Source organism: Ranitomeya imitator, chromosome 1 (assembly GCF_032444005.1).
Source record: "Ranitomeya imitator isolate aRanImi1 chromosome 1, aRanImi1.pri, whole genome shotgun sequence".
NCBI lineage: Eukaryota > Metazoa > Chordata > Amphibia > Anura > Dendrobatidae > Ranitomeya > Ranitomeya imitator.
In genome coordinates, this window is record NC_091282.1 from 847,160,009 (window position 1) to 847,182,823 (window position 22,815).

The following is a 22,815-nucleotide window of genomic DNA, read 5'->3' on the forward strand; positions in this document are numbered from 1 at the left end:
TTACACACCTTACACTACAGGCAACGCACAAGATGTAAACCCAACTTGGAGTCTCCACATTTCAAAAAATTGTAACATCAGCAGCAGTAGTAACAGCAGGCAAATGGAGACACCACAAACATGGGACAGTCTGTAATAATGTGGGATCAATGCACGACACTAAAACTACACCATCGCCTACTATATTAAATAACATAGGTTTTCCATAAGTATCCAATATGCCCATAAAGCGTGGGCTGTACTTCATATAAGCAAATACTCAAAAGCGGTTTTCCTCTTGATGTAGTGACCAGATACAAAATAGAAGTGACCAACAACAGTTTTAAAGTTATAAAAACATAACATTTACTGAATGAAAAGATAGAAACACTTAAAATTTCAGAAAAAGGTGCTGGAATGGGAGGTACCGGTTTAAATGGTCAATAAGTAGCAGCTAGATATACAATGTTAATTATCTCTAATTCCATTGTAAATGCTGATAGTGGTCAAAATCAGATTTATTTCAGGAATATCCTGCTTAGAAAAATAAACCAATATCAAAAGAAACAAAAGTGCTATTATAGTGTACAATCACTAGATGGCACTTAATTCAAACAGAAATTTGTAGGCACAATATGACTACAGTGTGTTCCAAATTATTATGCAAATTGGATTTAAGTATCATGAAGATTTAATTGTTTTGTTTTTCAAATAAACTCGTGGATGGTATTGTGTCTCAGGGCCCAATGGATCACTGAAATCAATCTTAAACACATGTGATTCTAATTAAAGGAAAACTACCTAAAAATGAAGTTCCACATTATTAAGCAGGCCACAGGTTTCAAGTAACATGGGAAAGAAAAAGGATCTCTCTGCTGCCGAAAAGCATCAAATAGTGCAATGCCTTGGGCAAGCTATGAAAACATTAGATATTTTGCGAAAACTTAAGAGTGATCATCAAACTGTGAAGAGACTTGTGACTGAAACAAAGCACAGACAGAGTTCATGCAGATAAAGGCATAATGAGGAAGATTTCTGCGAGACAAATTCATTGGATTAAGAGAGCAGCTGCCAAAATACCATTACATAGCAGCAAACAGTTATTTGAAGCTGCTGGTGCCTTTGGAGTCCCTCAAACCTCAAGGTGTAGGATCTCTCAAAGGCTTGCTGTGGTGGATAAACCTACTATTCAGCCACCCCTAAACAGTGTTCACAAGCAGAAACGGTAGCAGTGGGCCCAGACATACATGAAGACTAATTTTCAAACAGTCTTGCTTACTGATGAGTGTCGAGCAACCCTGGATGGTCCAGATGGATGGAGTAGTGGATGGTTGGTGGATGGCCACCATGTCCCAACAAGGCTGCGACGCCAGCAAGGAGGTGGAGGAGTCATGTTTTGGGCCGGAATCTTGGGGAAACAGCAGGTAGGGACCTTTAAGGTTCTTGAAGGTGTGAAAATGACCTCTGCAAAGTATATAGAGTTTCTGACTGACAACTTTCTTCCATGGTATAAAAAGCAGAAACGTGCCTTTAGGAGCAAAATCATCTTCATGCATGACAATGCCCCATCTCATGCTGCAAATAATACCTCTGAGTCATTGCCTGCTATGGGCATAAAAGGAGATAAACTCATGGTGTGGCCACCATCTTCCCCTAACCTCAACCCTATAGAGAACCTTTGGAGTATCATCAAGCACAAGATCTACGAGGATGGGAGGCAGTTCACATCAGAACAGCTGCTCTTGGAGGCTATTCTGACTTCATGCAAAGAAATACAAGCAGAAACTTTCCAAAAACTCACAAGTTCAATGGATGCAAGAATTGTGAAGGTGATATCAAAGAAGGGGTCCTATGTTAACATGTAACTTGGCATGTTTGGATGTTTTGGAGTTAAATAGCTTTTTTGTTCAGTGAATGTGACCTCCTAATGCTGCAAATTCCACACATGAGCATTTTCAGTTCTTTAAAACATATCAAATGTTTAGAAATTCTACTGTGCCTAATAATTTGGAACAGTGCATTTTGAGTTTTTATTCATTTTGGAGATTATACTGTTATCGTTGGGAGGTTTCTTCAATAAAATTCGATGTATACTCTAACGGGTGATGACTTTTATTAGACTGTCATTTGCACCGACCATTTAGGAAATTCCGAGAAAAATGTAATTTGCATAAGAATTTGGAACATGGTGTATAATAAAAAAAAAAAAATCAAGGATTTCCTGCCTATAGGTGTTGTGAATTCTGTTGTCAAGCCCCCTCCTGTGGTCATGAATGGTACGTTCTGCTCGTTCTGTCCATGAGCTTCCTCTGGTGGTTGTGAGTGGAGCTGCGGCTTCTGAGTTTCCTTCTACAGGTGACGAGGTTAATTCGTTAGCTGGCTGCTCTATTTAACTCCACTTAGATCATTGCTCCATGCCACCTGTCAATGTTCCAGTATTGGTCTAGCTCTCTCCTGGATCGTTCTTGTGACCTGTCTTCCCAGCTGAAGCTAAGTTACTGCGTGTTTTTCTCTGGTTTGCTATTTTTCTGTCCAGCTTGCTATTTTGATTTTTGTCTTGCTTGCTGGAAGCTCTGGGACGCAGAGGGAGCGCCTCCGCACCGTGAGTCGGTGCGGAGGGTCTTTTTGCGCCCTCTGCGTGGTCTTTTTGTAGGTTTTTGTGCTGACCGCAAAGTTACCTTTCCTATCCTCTGTCTGTTCAGTAAGTCGGGCCTCACTGTGCTAAATCTATTTCATCTCTGTGTTTGCTAATTTTTATCGTCGCTTCATCAGTAATTTTTCTAGTGTTGCTAAACCGTTGACTGATTTGACCAAGAAGGGTGCTGATGTGGTCAATTGGTCTTCTGCGGCTGTGGAAGCTTTTCAGGAGTTGAAGCGTCGTTTTTCTTCTGCCCCTGTGTTGTGCCAGCCAGATGTTTCGCTTCCGTTTCAGGTCGAGGTTGATGCTTCTGAGATTGGAGCAGGGGCTGTTTTGTCGCAAAAAAGTTCTGATGGCTCGGTGATGAAACCATGTGCCTTCTTTTCTAGAAAGTTTTTGCCTGCTGAGCGCAATTATGATGTTGGCAATCGAGAGTTGTTGGCCATGAAGTGGGCGTTCGAGGAGTGGCGTCATTGGCTTGAAGGAGCCAAGCATCGCGTGGTGGTCTTGACGGATCACAAGAATTTGACTTATCTCGAGTCTGCCCAACGGTTGAATCCTAGACAGGCTCGTTGGTCGCTATTTTTCTCCCGTTTTGATTTTGTGGTTTCATACATTCCAGGCTCTAAGAATGTGAAGGCTGATGCCCTGTCAAGGAGTTTTGTGCCCGACTCTCCGGGTGTTCCTGAGCCGGTGGGTATTCTCAAAGAGGGGGTAATTTTATCTGCCATCTCCCCTGATTTGCGGCGGGTGCTGCAAAAATTTCAGGCTGATAGACCTGACCGTTGCCCAGCGGAGAAACTGTTTGTCCCTGATAAATGGACTAGTAGAGTTATCTCTGAGGTTCATTGTTCGGTGTTGGCTGGTCATCCTGGAATCTTTGGTACCAGAGATTTGGTGGCTAGATCCTTTTGGTGGCCGTCTTTGTCGCGGGAATATGCGTTCTTTTGTGCAGTCCTGTGGGACTTGTGCTCGGGCTAAGCCCTGCTGTTCTCGTGCCAGTGGGTTGCTTTTGCCCTTGCTGGTCCCAAAGAGGCCCTGGACGCATGTCTCTATGGATTTTATTTAGGATCTCCCTGTCTCTCAAAAGATGTCGGTCATTTGGGTGGTTTGTGATCGCTTCTCTAAGATGGTCCATTTGGTACCCTTGTCTAAATTGCCTTCCTCCTCTGATTTGGTGCCATTGTTTTTCCAGCATGTGGTTCGTTTACATGGCATTCCGGAGAACATCGTTTCGGACAGAGGTTCCCAGTTTGTTTCGAGGTTTTGGCGAGCCTTTTGTGCTAGGATGGGCATTGATTTGTCTTTTTCCTCGGCTTTCCATCCTCAGACAAATGGCCAAACCGAACGAACTAATCAGACTTTGGAAACATATCTGAGATGCTTTGTTTCTGCTGATCAAGATGATTGGGTGTCCTTTTTGCCTTTGGCTGAGTTCGCCCTTAATAATCGGGCCAGCTCAGCTACTTTGGTTTCGCCGTTTTTCGGCAATTCTGGTTTCCATCCTCGTTTCTCTTCAGGGCAGGTTGAGTCTTCGGACTGTCCTGGTGTAGATACTGTGGTGGATAGGTTGCAGCAGATTTGGACTCATGTGGTGGACAATTTGACATGTCCCAGGAGAAGGCTCAACGTTTCACTAACCGCCGGCGGTGTGTGGGTCCCCGACTTCGTGTTAGGGATTTGGTTTGGTTGTCGTCTCGTTATGTTCCTATGAAGGTTTCCTCTCCTAAGTTTAAGCCTCGTTTCATTGGTCCGTATAAGATTTCTGAGGTTCTCAATCCTGTGTCGTTTCGTTTGACCCTTCCAGCTTCTTTTGCCATCCATAATGTATTCCATAGGTCATTGTTACGGAGATACGTGGCGCCTGTGGTTCCATCCGTTGATCCTCCTGCCCCGGTGTTGGTTGAGGGGGAGTTGGAGTATGTGGTGGAGAAGATTTTGGATTCTCGTATTTCGAGACGGAAACTCCAGTACCTGGTCAAGTGGAAGGGTTATGGTCAGAAAGATAATTCCTGGGTCTTTGCCTCCGATGTTCATGCTGCCGATCTGGTTCGTGCCTTTCATTTGGCTCGTCCTGGTCGGCCTGGGGGCTCTGGTGAGGGTTCGGTGACCCCTCCTCAAGGGGGGGTACTGTTGTGAATTCTGTTGTCAAGCTCCCTCCTGTGGTCATGAATGGTACTTCGGCTGGTTCTGTCCATGGGCTTCCTCTGGTGGTTGTGAGTGGAGCTGCGGCTTCTGAGTTTCCTTCTACAGGTGACGAGGTTAATTCGTTAGCTGGCTTCTCTATTTAACTCCACTTAGATCATTGCTCCATGCCACCTGTCAATGTTCCAGTATTGGTCTAGCTCTCTCCTGGATCGTTCTTGTGACCTGTCTTCCCAGCTGAAGCTAAGTTACTGCGTGTTTTTCTCTGGTTTGCTATTTTTCTGTCCAGCTTGCTATTTTGATTTTTGTCTTGCTTACTGGAAGCTCTGGGACGCAGAGGGAGCGCCTCCGCACCGTGAGTCGGTGCGGAGGGTCTTTTTGCGCCCTCTGCGTGGTCTTTTTGTAGGTTTTTGTGCTGACCGCAAAGTTACCTTTCCTATCCTCTGTCTGTTCAGTAAGTCGGGCCTCACTGTGCTAAATCTATTTCATCTCTGTGTTTGTAATTTTCATCTTTACTCACAGTCATTATATGTGAGGGGCTGCCTTTTCCTTTGGGGAATTTCTCTGAGGCAAGGTAGGCTTTATTTTTCTATCTCTAGGGCTAACTAGTTTCTTAGGCTGTGTCGAGTTGCATAGGGAGCGTTAGGAGCAATCCACGGCTATTTCTAGTGTGTGTGATAGGATTAGGGATTCCGGTCAGCAGAGTTCCCACGTCTCAGAGCTCGTCCTATATTATTAGTAACTATTAGGTCATTCCGTGTGCTCTTACCCACTAGGTCCATTATTGTCCTTACCACCAGGTCATAACAATAGGCTACGATGTATATGACATCTGAATTTCTATAAATGAATTATTTATGTCTAAAAAGACCAATATAGAGGGAAAAGTATCTGGTGATAGACAGATATTAAACAGTGGAACTGAGAAACATGATATACCTGAGATTTGTTGCAATAAAAAGCTGTCCGCGTGACTTTAACCTCCTGGGCTTCTTTGATATTGGTTTATTTTTCTAAGCAGGATATTCTTGAAATAAATCTGATTTTGACCACTATCAGCACTTTATTATTCTTATTTATTTTTGACACTGGCACTTTAGAGATTATTGGATCATTACATGTTGTTTAATCTACAGGTGCATCTCACAAAAATGGAATATCATCAAAAAGTTAATTTATTTCAGTTCTTCAATGCAAAAAGTGAAACTCATCTATTACATAGTCATTACAAACAGAGTGATCTATTTCAAGTTATTCTGCCACCGATGTACGTCGGTGAGATGTGTCTGAGTGATGTGAACACGGTTCTCTGTATAAGCAATAGCAGAAAGCGTTAATGCGCTAACTTGTGCCGCTAATCCTGATGAGCTGCACATGAGTAGTCCGGAAGGATGATGCAGTGATGAATTCAACAGGTTTTATTTCCAGTACCTTGATGAGGTGGGGTGAGATATTAGGGAAGATGAAGGGATGAAGATGAGGTAGAAGTTAGAGCTGATATTAGAAGCACGAAGTTAGAGGTGACAAGAGAATCTGTTGTGAATTCTGCTCTTGGGCTCCCTCCGGTGGTTGTTGATGGTAATGCAGTTATTCCTGAGCAGCAGTCTTGGACAGGTGTTTCTGCTAATTGCAATTTGGACTGGGATATTTAGCTGTGCAGGACTCATTAGTCCTTGCCAGCAGTCAATGTTCCTTTGGAAGTGTTGGTCCTCTGCCTGGCCCCTCCTGCTTGCTGCCAATTCAGCTAAGATAAGTGTTTTCTTAATTTTTTTAGACACACTGCTGTGTGTTTATTTTCTGTGCTTATCTTGTTTCTATTTTGTTCCTGCTAGACTGTGCCTGATGTTTTTCTCAGTCTAGTTGGACTCGCTGGAGTCGCAGATATACTCTCCACATCTTTAGTTAGGTGGTGGAGTTTTTGTATTTTTCTGCTGTGGATATTTTGTAGTGTTTTATGCTGACCGCATAGTATCCTGTACTATCCTTTCCTATCTAGGTAGAAGTGGCCTCCTTTGCTTATCCCTGTTTTCTGTCTGCGTGTGTCTTTTCCTCTCCTACTCACAGTCATTATTTGTGGGGGGCTACCTATCCTTTGGGGGTCTACTCTGAGGCAAGAGAGTTTTCCTATTTCCATCTTTAGGGATATTTAGTCCTTAGGCTGTGTCGAGGTGTCTAGGTCTGGTTAGGCACACCCCACGGCTACTTCTAGTTGCGGTGATAGGATCAGGGGTTGCGGTCAGTAAAGTTACCACTGCTCCAGCGAAGGTCATTTCATGCTGCTCACAACACCTGATCACAACAAGAATCCTTTCTCCAGTCCTGAAGCATGTGTTGCACAAGATGGCACTGACCAAGAAGGAAGTGAGATAAAGATAGGAGGAGTTGCAGAAAGAAAGGTATTATGGGTAAAGCCCAGTAATAATATATGAGCAACATAATATAACAAAGGCCAGTAGATGGCAGCAAAGTACAACAAATATCATTGATGGAATTAAACCATATACAGTGGGTAAGGAAAGTATTCAGACCCCTTTAAATTTTTCACTCTGTTTCATTGCAGCCATTTGATAAATTCAAAAAAGTTAATTTTTTTCTCATTAATGCACACTCTGCACCCTAATTTGACTGAAAAAAACATAAATGTAGAAATGTTTGAAAATTTAGTAAAACAGAAAAACTGAAATATCGCATGGTCATAAGTATTCAGACCCTTGGCTCAGACACTCATATTTAAGTCACAAGCTGTCCATTTCCTTGTGACCCTCCTTGAGATGGTTCTATGCCTTCATTGGAGGCCAGCTGTGTTTAATTAGTCCTTATATTCCTGAAGACTTTTAAATATAATTATGCCTCTCTCTAAGCCCTTTAACCTGAGCATCATATATACATGTCAAGCACATGCAACCTCCAGAGAGAATGTAAGCAGGTTGCGGGATGCAGTGTCGCAAGGGAGGCAGAACAGAGGTTAACAATGTAACAATTTAATTAACACAAGGGAGAAAACTCCTTGCAGGGAGATGAACATTTACATTTAAAAAAAAAGCAAATGTAAGATGACAGCAGTCTAATTATTAAACTTATCATGTCCTTATGGTCCTCCACTGCAGATGATCCGCTGAGGGTTGTAGTACTGGCAGTGGCCAGAGTAGTGTCCACAGATGGTGTTCCTCAAACGGTGATTCGTCTTCTGGCGGCAGTGGGTGGTCTCCGGTTTTACCCATTGAGTCCCTAGACCATGAGCCTGAGCATCTAAAGCAAACAGGGCTGCAGCAATCCCAGGGTTCCACATGGGCTGACATGCATTGTCCAGCTGAAAGGACCACAGCCTACAGTCCTGTAATTGACCCTCTCATCTCTGCACATGGGCGGTATTAACTGTCACTGGGCGTGCGGCGCTCTCTACAATCACTGTCCCGCTGATGGTACCGGGAGATGTCCGTTGCAGTCTGTCGCAGCGCCGGCGCTCGGCGTGCAGAGTGCGCTGCTCACCCTCCTGCACTCTCTTTGATGGCAGGAACTCTCTCCCACTTTGCACGCTTTTCTCTTCGCTTCCGTTTCACCCGGGCTCCCCCTTACAGTTCATGGGACGTGTCTGGTCCCAAATTCCTTCCTCCGGACAACAAGAACACATGGATGATTCTGTGAGTGATTTGGAGAAAAATTGAGCTCTTTGGCATTAACTCCATTTGCCATGTTTGGAGGAAGAGAAATGCTGCCTATGACCGAAAGAACACCGTCCCCACTGTCAAGCATGATGGTGGAAACATTATGTTTTGGGTGTGCTTCTCTGCTAAGGGCGCAGGACTGCTTCACCTCATCAATGGGATAATGGATAGAGTCATGCACCGTAAAATCCTGAGTGACAACCTCCTTCTCTCCACCAGAACATTAAAAATGGGCCATGGCTGGGTCTTCCAGCAAGACAATAACCCAAAACATTCAGCCAAGGCATCAAAGGTGTGGCTCAAAAAGAAGCACATTAAGGTCATGGAGTGGCCTAATCCCATAGAAAACTTATGGAGGGAGTTGAAGCTTCCAGTTGCCAAGCGACAACCTCAAAATCTTAATCATTTAGAAATTATCTGCAAAGAGGAGTGGACCAAAATTCCTCTTGACATGTGCGCAAACCTCATCATCAACTACAAAAAACACCTGACTGCTGTGCTTGCCAACAAGAGTTTAAAATCTTGTTTGCCAGAGGGATCAAATAATTCTCACTGCAAAATGCAAATAAATTTATATAAGTTATACAATGTGATTTTCTGGATTTTATTATTGATATTCTACCTCTCAATGTTAAAATTAGCCTACCCTTAAAATAATAGACTGTTCATGTCTTTGCCAGTGGGCAAACTTGCAAGATATATACTAATAATATATATAATATATATATATATATATATATATATATATATATATATATATATATATATATAACTCAAGTATTTCTATTTCTTCATGAAAATTATGTCAATTGATATTGTAAACTGAATAATCATGGATGTAATTTTCTTTGGATAAATATATCGCATTGATATGCATGTTGCTATGTATAATGGATTTATGATACAATAATACAATACCATAGGGATCTATTTCTAGATTTATCACCATCATTTTCTTGAGGGCATACACCTCCAGAGCTGTTTTCGTTAAACATTCGATTCATGCTAGTCTGTTGTGACTGTTTTTATGTGTGATTTATTTACTGAATAAAATTTTGAACTGACTTTTTTGATTGCCCCCGTTATTGAATACCTTTTTAGTTTGTACTCAAGGCTTGCTGCCTATTCATAATTGGTATTTTCTTATTTTTATAGGATTTATTTTCCTCTAGAATTTCACTGTGTTTATCTCCATCCATCTTCTCGTCAACTCTAACCAGCGAAATGCAAACAGAATTTCTTATATCTTGCTTTCAAAATTCTCCCACCTGAGCTGTGTATCTCTGAAGCTCCTCCAGATTGACCCTGGGCTTCTTGACCTCTTCTTTAATTAGAGCTATCTTTGTTAGGGAAGTTAGTTTAGGTGGGTTGCCATGGTGAGTTGCCATGGTAGATTTGCATTTCTGCCATACTCCATTTTTGGATGATGGTTTTAACAGTTCTCCAAGAGATTAAGTTCTGCCCAGTGACAAATAGCAGGGACAGTGTGAGAGTTAACTGTATGAACAGCCCATAATTGGTAAGAGGATTGGGAATTTCTGGGTAGTGAGAGTTTGAAGAAGTTAGTTTTGAGGAGGCACAAGTAGAGCACATGTGGACGAGTGGTGGCATATACAAGGCTCAGCATGAAATGCACATCAGGGGGTGGATCCGGTCCCTTGGCATCTCGTTACGTTCATCATGGGTAAGCTGTATGGCTATTAGGTGCACTGCATTTTTCTTTTCCCTTTGTGGAGGCACATGGTCGCTGTGACAGCCTCAGGGAAATGGACTATTAGAGGGATACCCTTGTCAACACTAAGGTTAACATTGATCCCTAATGTTTTATTAACATGATTTACACCATATGTTGTTGAAGTTCACAGTGCCCTGTACTAGCACCATGATAATGGCTATTACTATTTTTTATGCCTGGGACCTACTTGTTTCTCACTAGGTTTTTATGTTCTATGTTTGTGCTTCATTCTGTGACATTTTGTGTAGTATTATTTGTAGTTAAATACATTTTTTAATTTTAGTATGTGTATGGAAGTCCATTTTCTTTATTGTTTCTATTAATTCTTATTGTGTTGCCTTTATACTTTCTGAGAACTGGATGACGTGGTATTGCATTTCTGAATTTTTTATTGAATGGAAGACCAAGAACAGCCTTTGTGACTGGAAATTTAGTTATATGTATCTATTGCTTACTTAAAATAATACTTGGATTAAGTCTTGAAAAAAGAAAGATATTCTTCTAGAGGGAATATATTAATTTTTTTTTATTATTTTTTGTATTCTGCACTCTTTCTGCATCCTGCACTTTGCTCTGTTGTACTATATATTTTTGCATTATTTATATTTTTTTATAATATTTATGTTTTAACACTATGCACTTTACATATTTATATCTTTACACTTTATACTATCCTTTACACAGTATCTTACTTACCGGTCCCTTTATTTACTGGTACCTTCGCTATACTCATATTAATGTCTCCCTTTTTAAGTTTGAATCATTAAAAGAATGCATATATTTTAATTACTTTTTACTATTATTATAAATACTTTTTATTTGGGCAATGTTTTATTTCTTATAAGTCTATCCTTTAGTTTTCATTCATTATTTTTCATTTTATTTGTATATACAGCTCTGGCAAAAATTAAGAGACCACTGCAAAATTTTCAGTTTGTCTGATTTTGTATGTGCGATAAATTTGTGTGTATATATGGTATATATTTATGTTTATGTGCATGTATGTACAGTAAATGTGTATGTATATGTGTGTACGGTATGTGTACACTATATGTGTATTATAACTGTATGTGTGTATGTATGGTATATGTGTGTGTGTATGTATGGTATGTGTGTGTGTATATGTATGTATGGTATGTGTATGTGTATCTGTATGTATGTACGGTATATGTGTGTATGCATGTACGGTATATGTATGTGCATGTATGTATGGTATATTTATGTGTATCTGTGTATGTATGGCATATGTATATACGGTATGTGTGTATGTACTGTATATGAATGTGTGTATGTACAGTATGCGTATGTATGATGATATATGTATGTGTATCTGGGTGTATGTATGGTATATGTGTGTTTGCATATACTGTATTTGTATGTGTATCTGTTTGTATGTACGGTGTATGTATGTACGGTATGTGTGTATGTATATACAGTATAGGTATGTATATCTGTGTATGTATAGTATATATATATGTAAGGTATATGTTTGTATGTATGCACAGTATATGTAGAGCAGATACCAGACATATAATGTAATATAATACATACATGGTCGGGCTCTGCCAGTTCCAGCAGTTATCACATACCCACGAGGAGGCGCTTTACACACTTGCTGTCATGTGCCAACTAGAGTGTCGGCCTTGTCTGTAGTGTTCTATTCACTAATATAGTGGACACTAGTTGTCACTTGGCTGCAAGTCTGACTGCGCTGGAACCAGCAGAACGGAATGCTAATGGATATATATATATTTAGTTCAAACACACACAGTATATATATATATATATATATATATATATATATATATATATATATACATACATACATATCCATATCAGTGAAAAATATAAATATATATTTTTAGAGCTGCGGGGGCCCTGTTGCATTGCAGTAATAGTGAGGGCAATGTGACTTGTTTCTCGAAGCCCGAGGTTCCAGGATCCCATTGCCAGATTGCCATCATCATAAGCAGCATACCGGGCAGGGAGGGGGGCCCAGACACATTTTCTTGAACAGGGGCCCCAAGCTATTAGTGTCCGCCCCTGCACTCAGCCAGTGGTGTGTCGCTAATAGCGGCACAACATGCAGCTGCTATGGGGCCCGTGAGTCAGGGGTGCCCGCCTGGCACCAGTCAAGCAGCAGAGCAGCGGGTGACAAGAGGCAAGAGCCGGCTGCTGTGACTAAAGCCTGTGCCCGCTGTTAAAGAGAAATTCATATACACTGCTCCTCATGCCCATAGTCCCTCCCACCGCTATGCACTGAAGCCAGCACCGAGAGATGGGAGGGACTATAGGAGTAGAGAGCAGTGAATATTCATTTCACTTTAAAAGCGGGCACAGTAGCCACAGCTGCAGGCTTACTGCTACTAGGCAATCACATGAGCCCTTTAAAAAAGAGAATTAATATTCACTGCTCTCCACACCCATGAATATAGTATATATCAGTGAGCGAGTGAGTACGTGGTGGCCATAATACTGTAGGACTGCATTATATTCTGTGGGCGACATTATATTCCAAGGGGGGGATGCATTATATTCTATGTGGGGGTTGCATTATACTATATGAGGTCAGAATTATATTCTATATGGGAACTGCATTATACTCTATGGAGGACTATGGGGAGTGTATTATACTCTATGGAGGACTATGGGAAGTGTATTATACTCTATGATGGACTATGGGGAGTGTATTATACTCTATGGAGGACTATGGGGAGTATATTATACTGTATGGAGGACTATGGAAAGTGTATTATACTGTATGGAGGACTATGGGGAGTCTATTATCCTATATGGAGGACTCTGTGCTCTTTATTTATGATGGCATAAGGTGGGTATAGGTCATTGTGTGTACCTCATTCGTCTACTATGCTTTTGCAGGAGGGTCTATTAGTTCTTTAACTGAAATGTATCTACTGATGTGAATTGTTGTTTATAGCTTTAGCACTCCATGTACTCATGGACTGGTCTTATTGTCATTCTTGTACTGTTCCATAATTCCAGGTGTCTGTAATCTATAACTATTATAGGGGTCCCTATGCCCCCCGTTATTTTTGATAAACTGATTGGTTTCTATTGTACTTTTATGCTATTTATTACCTAGGTTATTTAAATATTTTTTTTCTGTGTTTGAGTTAATTATTTGTCTATCAATAAAGTTTGGATATATTTTGATAATATATTTTTTATACTTTATCTTATTTGTTTTGCAGGTAATTATAAGATTACATATTGCAGGAAACCTGTTTTTAAACTTCTTGTGCACTCTCTATAAGGCCGCATTGAAAACATTTGTGTGTCATGGTCTGATGTAGGTATATATGATACTATAAGGTTCGATTCAGGAAACTCATGGCCGGTCCATCAATCATGGTTCGTACTGAGAACGTGATACATAGATGCGTGAATGTGGTACCTTTAAAGCTATTTTCCTGCTATTTTTTTTAGTCCTGTGGGTTTTGAACTACAACTATTACAATTCGATCATGTTGCCATTGTAAAAAAAACATATTTTGCAATTTTATTTATCTATAAACAGGTTCCACTTACTTAAATAAGGTGGAAGTTCAGGGCACGCAGGCAAATCTTGATTTTCTGAATCTTCAAGCATGACAGAACCTTAAGAAAATAATAACCACGTTTATTACATTCTTGGACAAATACCACTCTATTATCTTCTACAGAAGGGAATAAATGGGAATTGGTTTTGGTGAGGGATTATACTGAGTTTTGCAATCTGAAAATAGCAGTGGGCATTAACATCTTTTTATATCTGAAAAAATAAAAATTGATGTAAAAATAAAATGGCATCGTTTGGTACTTATAGATTATAGCTTAAAGGTAATCAGAAGGATTACACCCCCAAAATATTTATATGTGGACATACATAGCTCTTTCAAAGACAATAATTATTGCAAAGACAAGCACAACCTTTACATGGCAAATAGGTTCCTTCATTACTGTTAAATCGGCTTTTTCATCTATATGCAAATGGAGAAACAGACTGGCCACATATTTTTTTACTTGTTTTCTTAAGGCTGCCGTCACACGGTCAGTATTTGGTCAGTATTTTACATCAGTATTTGTAAGCCAAAACCAGGAGTGGAACAAATAGAGGAAAAGTATAATAGAAACATATGCACCACTTCTGTATTTATCACCCACTCCTGGTTTTGGCTTATAAATACTGATGTAAAATACTGACCACATACTGATAGTGTGATGGCAGCCTAAATAGTTCGAGATGTGAACTCATGGTGATGGATTTCCTTTAAGGGTATGTGCACACGTTGCACACGTTGCAGATTTGCCTGTGGAAGTTTCTGTGCAGATTCAGAATCTTTTGGCAATCCGCATGGATTTGATGCATTTTTGACACGTTTTTGATGTGGATTTTCATGCACTTTTTTTCATGCGGATTTGTGTGCATTTTTGTAAGCTAAATAAAGATCTATTATGAAGCACAAAAAAAAAGAATTGTGATGTAATTTCTTGTCCAATCTCTTAATTTACATATTTACATAGTCCATTGAAGAATAATGTTCACACACAGAGATAGATAGATAGATAATAGATAGATAAATAGATAATAGATAGATTAGATAGATAGATACTATATATGTATATGTGTGTATGTGTTTTGTTTTTTTTACACTTGAACACAGTAGCCTTATGATGGGACTACTGCTGTCTCATCTTCCTGCTAGCTGTCACTGTAGCAGGCATAGTCGGATGGGACTAGTAGTCCCATCGGATGATGCCTGCCTACACCCACACAGCCATGCACACATACACACACACACACACACATACACACAGATAAACACAAACACCCGCACACAGACACACATTCTCTTCTCATACAGTCTCCGCCAACCAGGGGCTGACTGGCAAATTTTAGCCTGGGGGGCAAGCACACAGCAGTGGCCCATGAGTAGCGGCTCATCCTTAAAGGGGTTGTCGGATCTTATGCTACATGTCTACAGACACTATGTGTGAATCCTCATATCATGCGCTATGAAGATTCTCTGGTGCCGGCAACAGTGGTCTTGTGACTGCAAGCATGCGATATATATATTCCCAGCCACATTTCGACTAGACTGTTTTGGGCCTTGTTCAATACAGTTGCATTAGGCCATGCAAGTCTGGTCGGCATGTGACCGCACGTATGCAAATCACAAACTTACAGCCACACACCCGCCAAATGACCACAGCACTGCCAGCAATGTGAGAAGCACAAGTCTGCAGTCCAAAGAATGACAGAGTGAATGCACCAATGGCACACACACACACGCACAGCCCCACTGTATAATGACACACACACAGCCCCACTGTATAATGACACACACACACAGCTACACTGTATAATGACACACACAGCCCCACTGTATAATGACAGACACATGCACAGCCCCACTGTATAATGACACACACACACACGCACAGCCCCACTGTATAATGACAGACACATGCACAGCCCCACTGTATAATGACACACACACACAGCTACACTGTATAATGACACACACACACAGCTACACTGTATAATGACACACAGCCCCACTGTATAATGACACACACACACAGCCACACTGTATAATGACACACAGCCCCACTGTATAATGACACACACACACAGCTACACTGTATAATGACACACACACACAGCCACACTGTATAATGACACACAGCCCCACTGTATAATGACACACACTGCCCCACTGTATAATGACACACACACACAGCCACACTGTATGACACACACAGCCCCACTGTATAATGACACCCACAGCCCCACTGTATAATGACACACACAGCCCCACTGTATAATGACACCCACACACGCACAGCCCCACTGTATAATGTCACACACACAGCCCCACTGTATGACAGGCACATGCACAGCCCCACTGTATAATGACAGGCACACGCACAGCCCCACTGTATAATGACAGGCACACGCACAGCCCCACTGTATAATGACAGGCACACGCACAGCCCCACTGTATAATGACAGGCACACGCACAGCCCCACTGTATAATGACACCCACAGCCCCACTGTATAATGACACACACAGCCCCACTGTATAATGACACCCACACACGCACAGCCCCACTGTATAATGTCACACACACAGCCCCACTGTATGACAGGCACATGCACAGCCCCACTGTATAATGACAGGCACACGCACAGCCCCACTGTATAATGACAGGCACACGCACAGCCCCACTGTATAATGACAGGCACACGCACAGCCCCACTGTATAATGACAGGCACACGCACAGCCCCACTGTATAATGACAGGCACACGCACAGCCCCACTGTATAATGACAGGCACACGCACAGCCCCACTGTATAATGACACACACACAGCCCCACTGTATAATGACACACACACAGCCCCACTGTATGACACACACACAGCCCCACTGTATGACACACACACAGCCCCACTGTATAATGACACACACACGCACAGCCCCACTGTATAATGACACACACACGCACAGCCCCACTGTATAATGACACACACACGCACAGCCCCACTGTATAATGACACACACACGCACAGCCCCACTGTATAATGACACACACACACGCACAACCACACTGTATAATGACACACACACGCACAGCCCCACTGTATAATGACACACACACACGCACAACCACACTGTATAATGGCATACACACACAGCCCCACTGTATAATGGCATACACACACGCACAGCCCCACTGTATAATGACACACACGCACAACCCCACTGTATAATGACACACACACGCACGGCCCCACTGTATAATGACACATGCACAGCCCCACTGTATGACAGGCACACGCACAGCCCCACTGTATGACAGGCACACGCACAGCCCCACTGTATAATGACAAACACACACCCACAGCCCCACTGTATAATGACACACACGCACAACCCCACTATATAATGACAGGCACACGCACAGCCCTACTGTATGACACGCACAGCCCCACTCTATAATGACACACACACGCACAGCCCCACTGTATAATGACACACACACAGCCCCACTATATAATGACATACACACATGTACAGCCCCACTGTATAATGACACACACACGCACAGCCCGACTGTATAATGACACACACACACACACACACACACACGCGCAACAGCACCACTCTATAATGACAGGCACACGCACGGCCCCACTGTATGACAGGCACACGCACGGCCCCACTGTATAATGACAGGCAAACGCACGGCCCCACTGTATAATGACAGGCACACGCACGGCCCCACTGTATAATGACACACATGCACAGCCCCACTGTATAATGACAAACACACACAGCCCCACTGTATAATGACAGGCACACGCACGGCCCCAATGTATAATGACAGGCACACGCACGGCCCCACTGTATAATGACACACACACACACAGCCCCCCTCTGTATAATGACAGGCACACGCACAGCCCCACTATATAATGACAGGCACACGCACGGCCCCACTGTATAATGACACACACACGCACAGCCCCACTGTATAATGACACACACACACGCACAACCACACTGTATAATGGCATACACACACAGCCCCACTGTATAATGACACACACACACACAGCCCCCCTCTGTATAATGACAGGCACACGCACAGCCCCACTATATAATGACACGCACACGCATGGCCCCACTGTATAATGACAGGCACATGCACGGCCCCACTGTATAATGACACACACACACACACCCATTGTATAATGACAGGCACACGCACGGCCCCACTATATAATGACAGGCACACGCACGGCCCCACTGTATAATGACACGCACACGCACGGCCCCACTGTATAATGACACACATGCAGCTCACAGATGCACGCAGCACACACACGCACGCAGCTCACACACACGCACGCAGCTCACACACACGCACGCACGCAGCTCACACACACGCACGCAGCTCACACACACACGCACGCAGCTCACACGCACACATGCACGCAGCTCACACGCACACATGCACGCAGCTCACACACACACACACGCACGCAGCTCACACACACACGCATGCACGCAGCTCACACACACACGCACGCACGCAGCTCACACACGCACGCACGCAGCTCACACACACACGCACGCAGCTCACACACACACGCACGCAGCTCACACACACACGCACGCACGCACGCAGCTCACACACACACACACACACACACTCTCCTCATACACACACACACTCTCTCCTCATACACACACAGACACTCTCCTCTGTGGTGCAGGGGCGGCTGATGTCCATGTGCAGCTCTTCAGTTTCTCCTGCTCACAGCTCTGCACTGTCCCGGCACCTCCCCCATCTCTCCTTCTCTGCCGGGATAGCAGATAAGAGCAGGAGAAGCCGGAGCTCCGTGCACACACAGGCCGGTATGCTGACCTTTCATCTTGGCTGTTGGCTCTCTCCCTCAGAGTGGCCGTGGCGCATAGGAGCCTGCTCATCACATACCCCTGCAGCTTGCATGTTAGGGCTGCTGGCGGGATGACACCATCGCGCACTACAGGTGCGCTATGTATTAGTCACTGCCAGTCCTCCAGCAGCCCTGTGCAGCTGCTTAGACACCGGCCCGGGGGGCATATGCATTTCTGCCACCTGGGCCAGCCCGCGCCTGCCGCCAACAGACACACAGTCTCCGCCCACACACTCTACCCCCTCCTGATCTGCAGGGTTTCTCGAAGGCACATTCGCAGCAAATCTTTTTTTTTAAGCCTGCAGTTTTGCTGCGGATTGGCCTGACAAAATGAAAGTCAATGGGTGTAGAAACGCTGCAGATCCGCAAAAAGATTTGACATGCTGCAAAAAAAAAATGCGTTTTTTTCCACAGCATATGCACACCGAATGTCAATTTCCCATTGACTAACATTGCTTGTGCACTACACTGTGGATTTGATGCAATTTCGCTCGTCCAAAAACTGTGCGGATCCGCATCAAAATCCGCAATGTGTGCACATAGTCTAAGGTTTAACTAAACGTTCACACCCAACCTTTATGCCGTGATGAGACAATCACAGAACATGGATGGTATGATTGTCATTGCAAAAACACCCTCCTCCCTCCAGAAAATATCTTGTACAAGTATAATTTTATTGGAATTAATCCACAATCATGTAACAAAAGCAAGTACCACACACTAAGCCCAGTTTTACACCTCCACATTTCTCGGTCTATCACAGACCATGATTTTCAAACTATCTGTGGGCCTTCTGACTCAAACTAGGAACCTCATAGGCATGGTCGGTCAGAAAATCGTGGTCGGCATATGGACATTGAAATTCGGAACAGTAAAGCTGAGCTAAGGCTACTTTCACATTAGCGTCGGTACGGGGCCGTCGCGCTGCGTTGGCCCGACGTACCGATGCATACTGTGCAAGCGCCGCACAACGGGGACAGCGGATGCATTTTTCCAGCACATCCGCTGCCCCATTGTGAGTTGCGGGGAGGTGGGGGCGGAGTTCCGGCCGCTCATGCGCGGTCGAAAATGGCAGACACAACGCAGCAAAAAACATTACATGTAACGTTTTTTGCTGCCGACGGTCCGCCACAACACGACGCAACCATCGCACGTCGGTTGCAACGTGTGTCAATGCGTCGCAATGCGTCGCTAATGTTAGTCAATGGAGAAAAAAAGCAGGATGCATTTTTTTCTCCAAAACAACGCATTGCGACGTGCAGTGCATGACGCTTGTGTGAAAGTAGCCTTGCATACAGATATTATTTTTGAAAAAGTACAATTTGCAATCATATTTAATTTTTATTAATATTAATGAATTTGCAAATTGAAGTGATGCAGAAAAGCCAAATAGGCAAATTGCACAGTAAATAATATTTAAATGAATTTACAATGTTTGTATCCTCTTAAAAAAATATATAAGTTAGACATGTTGGACTTTCACCATTATAATTACTGATGTAAGTCTAGGATATTAATTAGTGATGAGCGAGTATACTCGCTGCTTGGGTTTTCCCGAGCACGCTCGGGTGGTCTCCGAATATTTGCAAGTGTTCGTAGATTTAGTTTTCATCGCCCCGATGGCCCCCCGATACTCACCTGTCTCCCCCGGTGCTCCTCGTGGCTCCCGATGGGCGCTGCCATCTTCTTCCAACAAAAAAATGGCGGGCGCATGCGCAGTGCGCCCGCCGACTGGCACCCGGAGGATCTTTGGGGTCTCAGCTGCCGGCGGTGGCCGAGACCCCAAAGAACATGATCGGGTCGGTAAGAACCGACCCCTGTTTTGCGATCGCCGGTAATTAACTGTTTACCGGCGGTCGTGGAAAAAAAAATGTGATCGGTCATTCTCTGTCCTCTGATGTGATCGCACATCAGAGGACAGAGAAATAGGGGGATTCGGGGACCCTATCGTACTTACCGGTGTCCCTGGGTCCTCCTGCCCGCCGGCTTGTTCATCTGTAAAGAAAATGGCGGGCGCATGCGCAGTGCGCCCGCCATCTGCTGCCATGTGCCAGCCGGCAGGAGAAAGGAGTTGGGGCTAAAATAGGGTTAGGGTTAGGGATGGGGCTAAATTTAGGGTTAGGGTTGGGGCTAAATTTAGGGTTAGGGTTAGGGTTAGGGCTAGGGTTAGGCTTCTTTCACATTTGCGTCGGTACGGGGCCGTCGCAATGCGTCGGCCCGACATACTGATGCATGTTGTGAAAATTGTGCACAATGTGGGCAGTGGATGCAGTTTTTCAATGCATCCGCTGCCCAGTCTATGTCCTGGGGAGGAGGGGGCAGAGTTACGGCCACGCATGAGCGGAAATGACGCGATGTACAAAAAAAAGGTTGCATTGAACTTTTTTTGTGACGACGGTCCGCCAAAACACAACGGATCCAGTGCATGACGGACGTGACGTGTGGCCATCCGTCGGCAATACAAGTCTATGGGCAAAAAAGACATCCTGCGGGCACATTTGCAGGATCCCTTTTATGTCCAAAACGACTGATTGCGACGGATGCCACATGACGCAAGTGTGAAAGTAGCCTTAGGGCGAGGGTTAGGGTTGGGGCTAAAGTTAGGGCTAGGGTTAGGGTTAAATTTAGGGTAAGGGTTAGGGTTGGGGCTAAATTTAGGGTTAGTGCTAAAGTTAGGTTTAGGGCTAGGGTTGGGGCTAAAATTAAGGTAAGGGCTAGGGTTAGGGTTGGGGCTAAAGTTAGGGCTAGGGTTGGGGCTAAAGTTAGGGCTAGGGATGAGGCTAAATTTAGGGTTAGAGTTGGGATTAGGGTTTGGATTAGGGTTGGTATTAGGGTTGGCATTAGGGTTATGTTTGGGATTAGGGTTAAGTTTGGGATTAGGGTTAAGGTTGGGATTAGGGTTAGGGGTGTATTGGGATTAGGGTTAGGTTTGAGGTTAGGGTTGAGATTAGGATTAGGGGTGTGTTGGATTTAGGGTTTTGATTAGGGTTATGGTTAGGGTTGAGATTAGGGTTGTTTTGGGGTTAGGGTTGTGATTATCGTTAGGGTTGTGATTAGGATTATGGATCGGGTTGGAATTAGGGTTAGGGGTGTATTGGGGTTAGGGTTGGAGTTAGAATTGGGGGGCTTCCACTGTTTATGTACATCAGGGGGTCTCCAAACACGACAGCCAATTTTGCGCTCAAAAAGTCAAATGGTGCTCCCTCCCTTCTGAGCTCTACCGTGCGCCCAAACAGTGGTTTACCCCCTCATATGGGGCATCAGCGTACTCGGGATAAATTGTACAACAACTTTTGGGGTCCAATTTCTCCTGTTACCCTTGTGAAAATAAAAACATGGGGGCTAAAAAATCTTTTTTGTGAAAAATATTTATTTTTTATTTTCATGACTCTGCATTATAAAATTCTGTGAAGCTCTTGGGCATTCAAAGTTCTCACCACATATCTACATAAGTTCCTTTGGGGTCTAGTTTCCAAAATGGGGTCACTTGTGGGGGGTTTCTACTGTTTAGGTACATCAGGGGCTCTGCAAATTCAACATAACGCCCGCAGACCATTCTATCAAAGTCTGCATTCCAAAACGGCGCTCCTTCCCTTCCAAGCTCTGCCGTGTGCCCAAACAGTGGTTTACCCCCACATATGGGGTACCAGCATACTGAAGACAAATTGGACAACAACTTTTGAGGTCCAATTTCTCCTGTTACCTTTGTGAAAATAAAAACTTGGGGACTAAAAAATCTTTTTTGTGGAAAAAAAATATTTTTTATTTTCACGATTTTTCATTAGAAACTTCTGTGAAGCATTTGGGCATTCAAAGTTCTCAACACATATCTAGATAAGTTCCTTAGGGGGTCTAGTTTGCAAAGTTTCCAAAATGGGGTCACTTGTTGGGGGTTTCTACTGTTTAGGCACATCAGGGGCCAGGGCCGGACTGGGACTACAATCCAGCCCTGGCATTTGAAGTTACAGAGGCCCACTTGTCACATGGTGACTGTATAATATCTTTATACACTTGTAGGTTTTAGGCAAAGTGGGGCCCTACGCCTAGGCAAAGTTTAAAATGGGGCCCCAAATGCTAACATATTGCACATCACACAAAAGCATTTCGGTTTTATTTACAAGCGCTGAGTTCAGGCTGCTAAATGAGTTTGATCGACAATACTGAAGTTGTTCAACACTTGTT

At 43.5% G+C, this 22,815-nt stretch overlaps 1 protein-coding gene across 2 annotated transcripts in view; it reads right to left on the reverse strand.

The window, feature by feature from the left end:
* The window catches only part of LOC138651152 (beta-1,4-galactosyltransferase 1-like), a 279,802-nt gene that overhangs the window by 192,905 nt on the left and 64,082 nt on the right, over positions 1–22,815 (reverse strand). For both annotated transcript variants that reach the window (XM_069741180.1, XM_069741172.1), the window contains one exon: positions 13,712–13,780. In XM_069741180.1, coding sequence (XP_069597281.1) covers positions 13,712–13,780 — 69 coding nt within the window. The remainder of the gene's footprint in view (positions 1–13,711; positions 13,781–22,815) is intronic.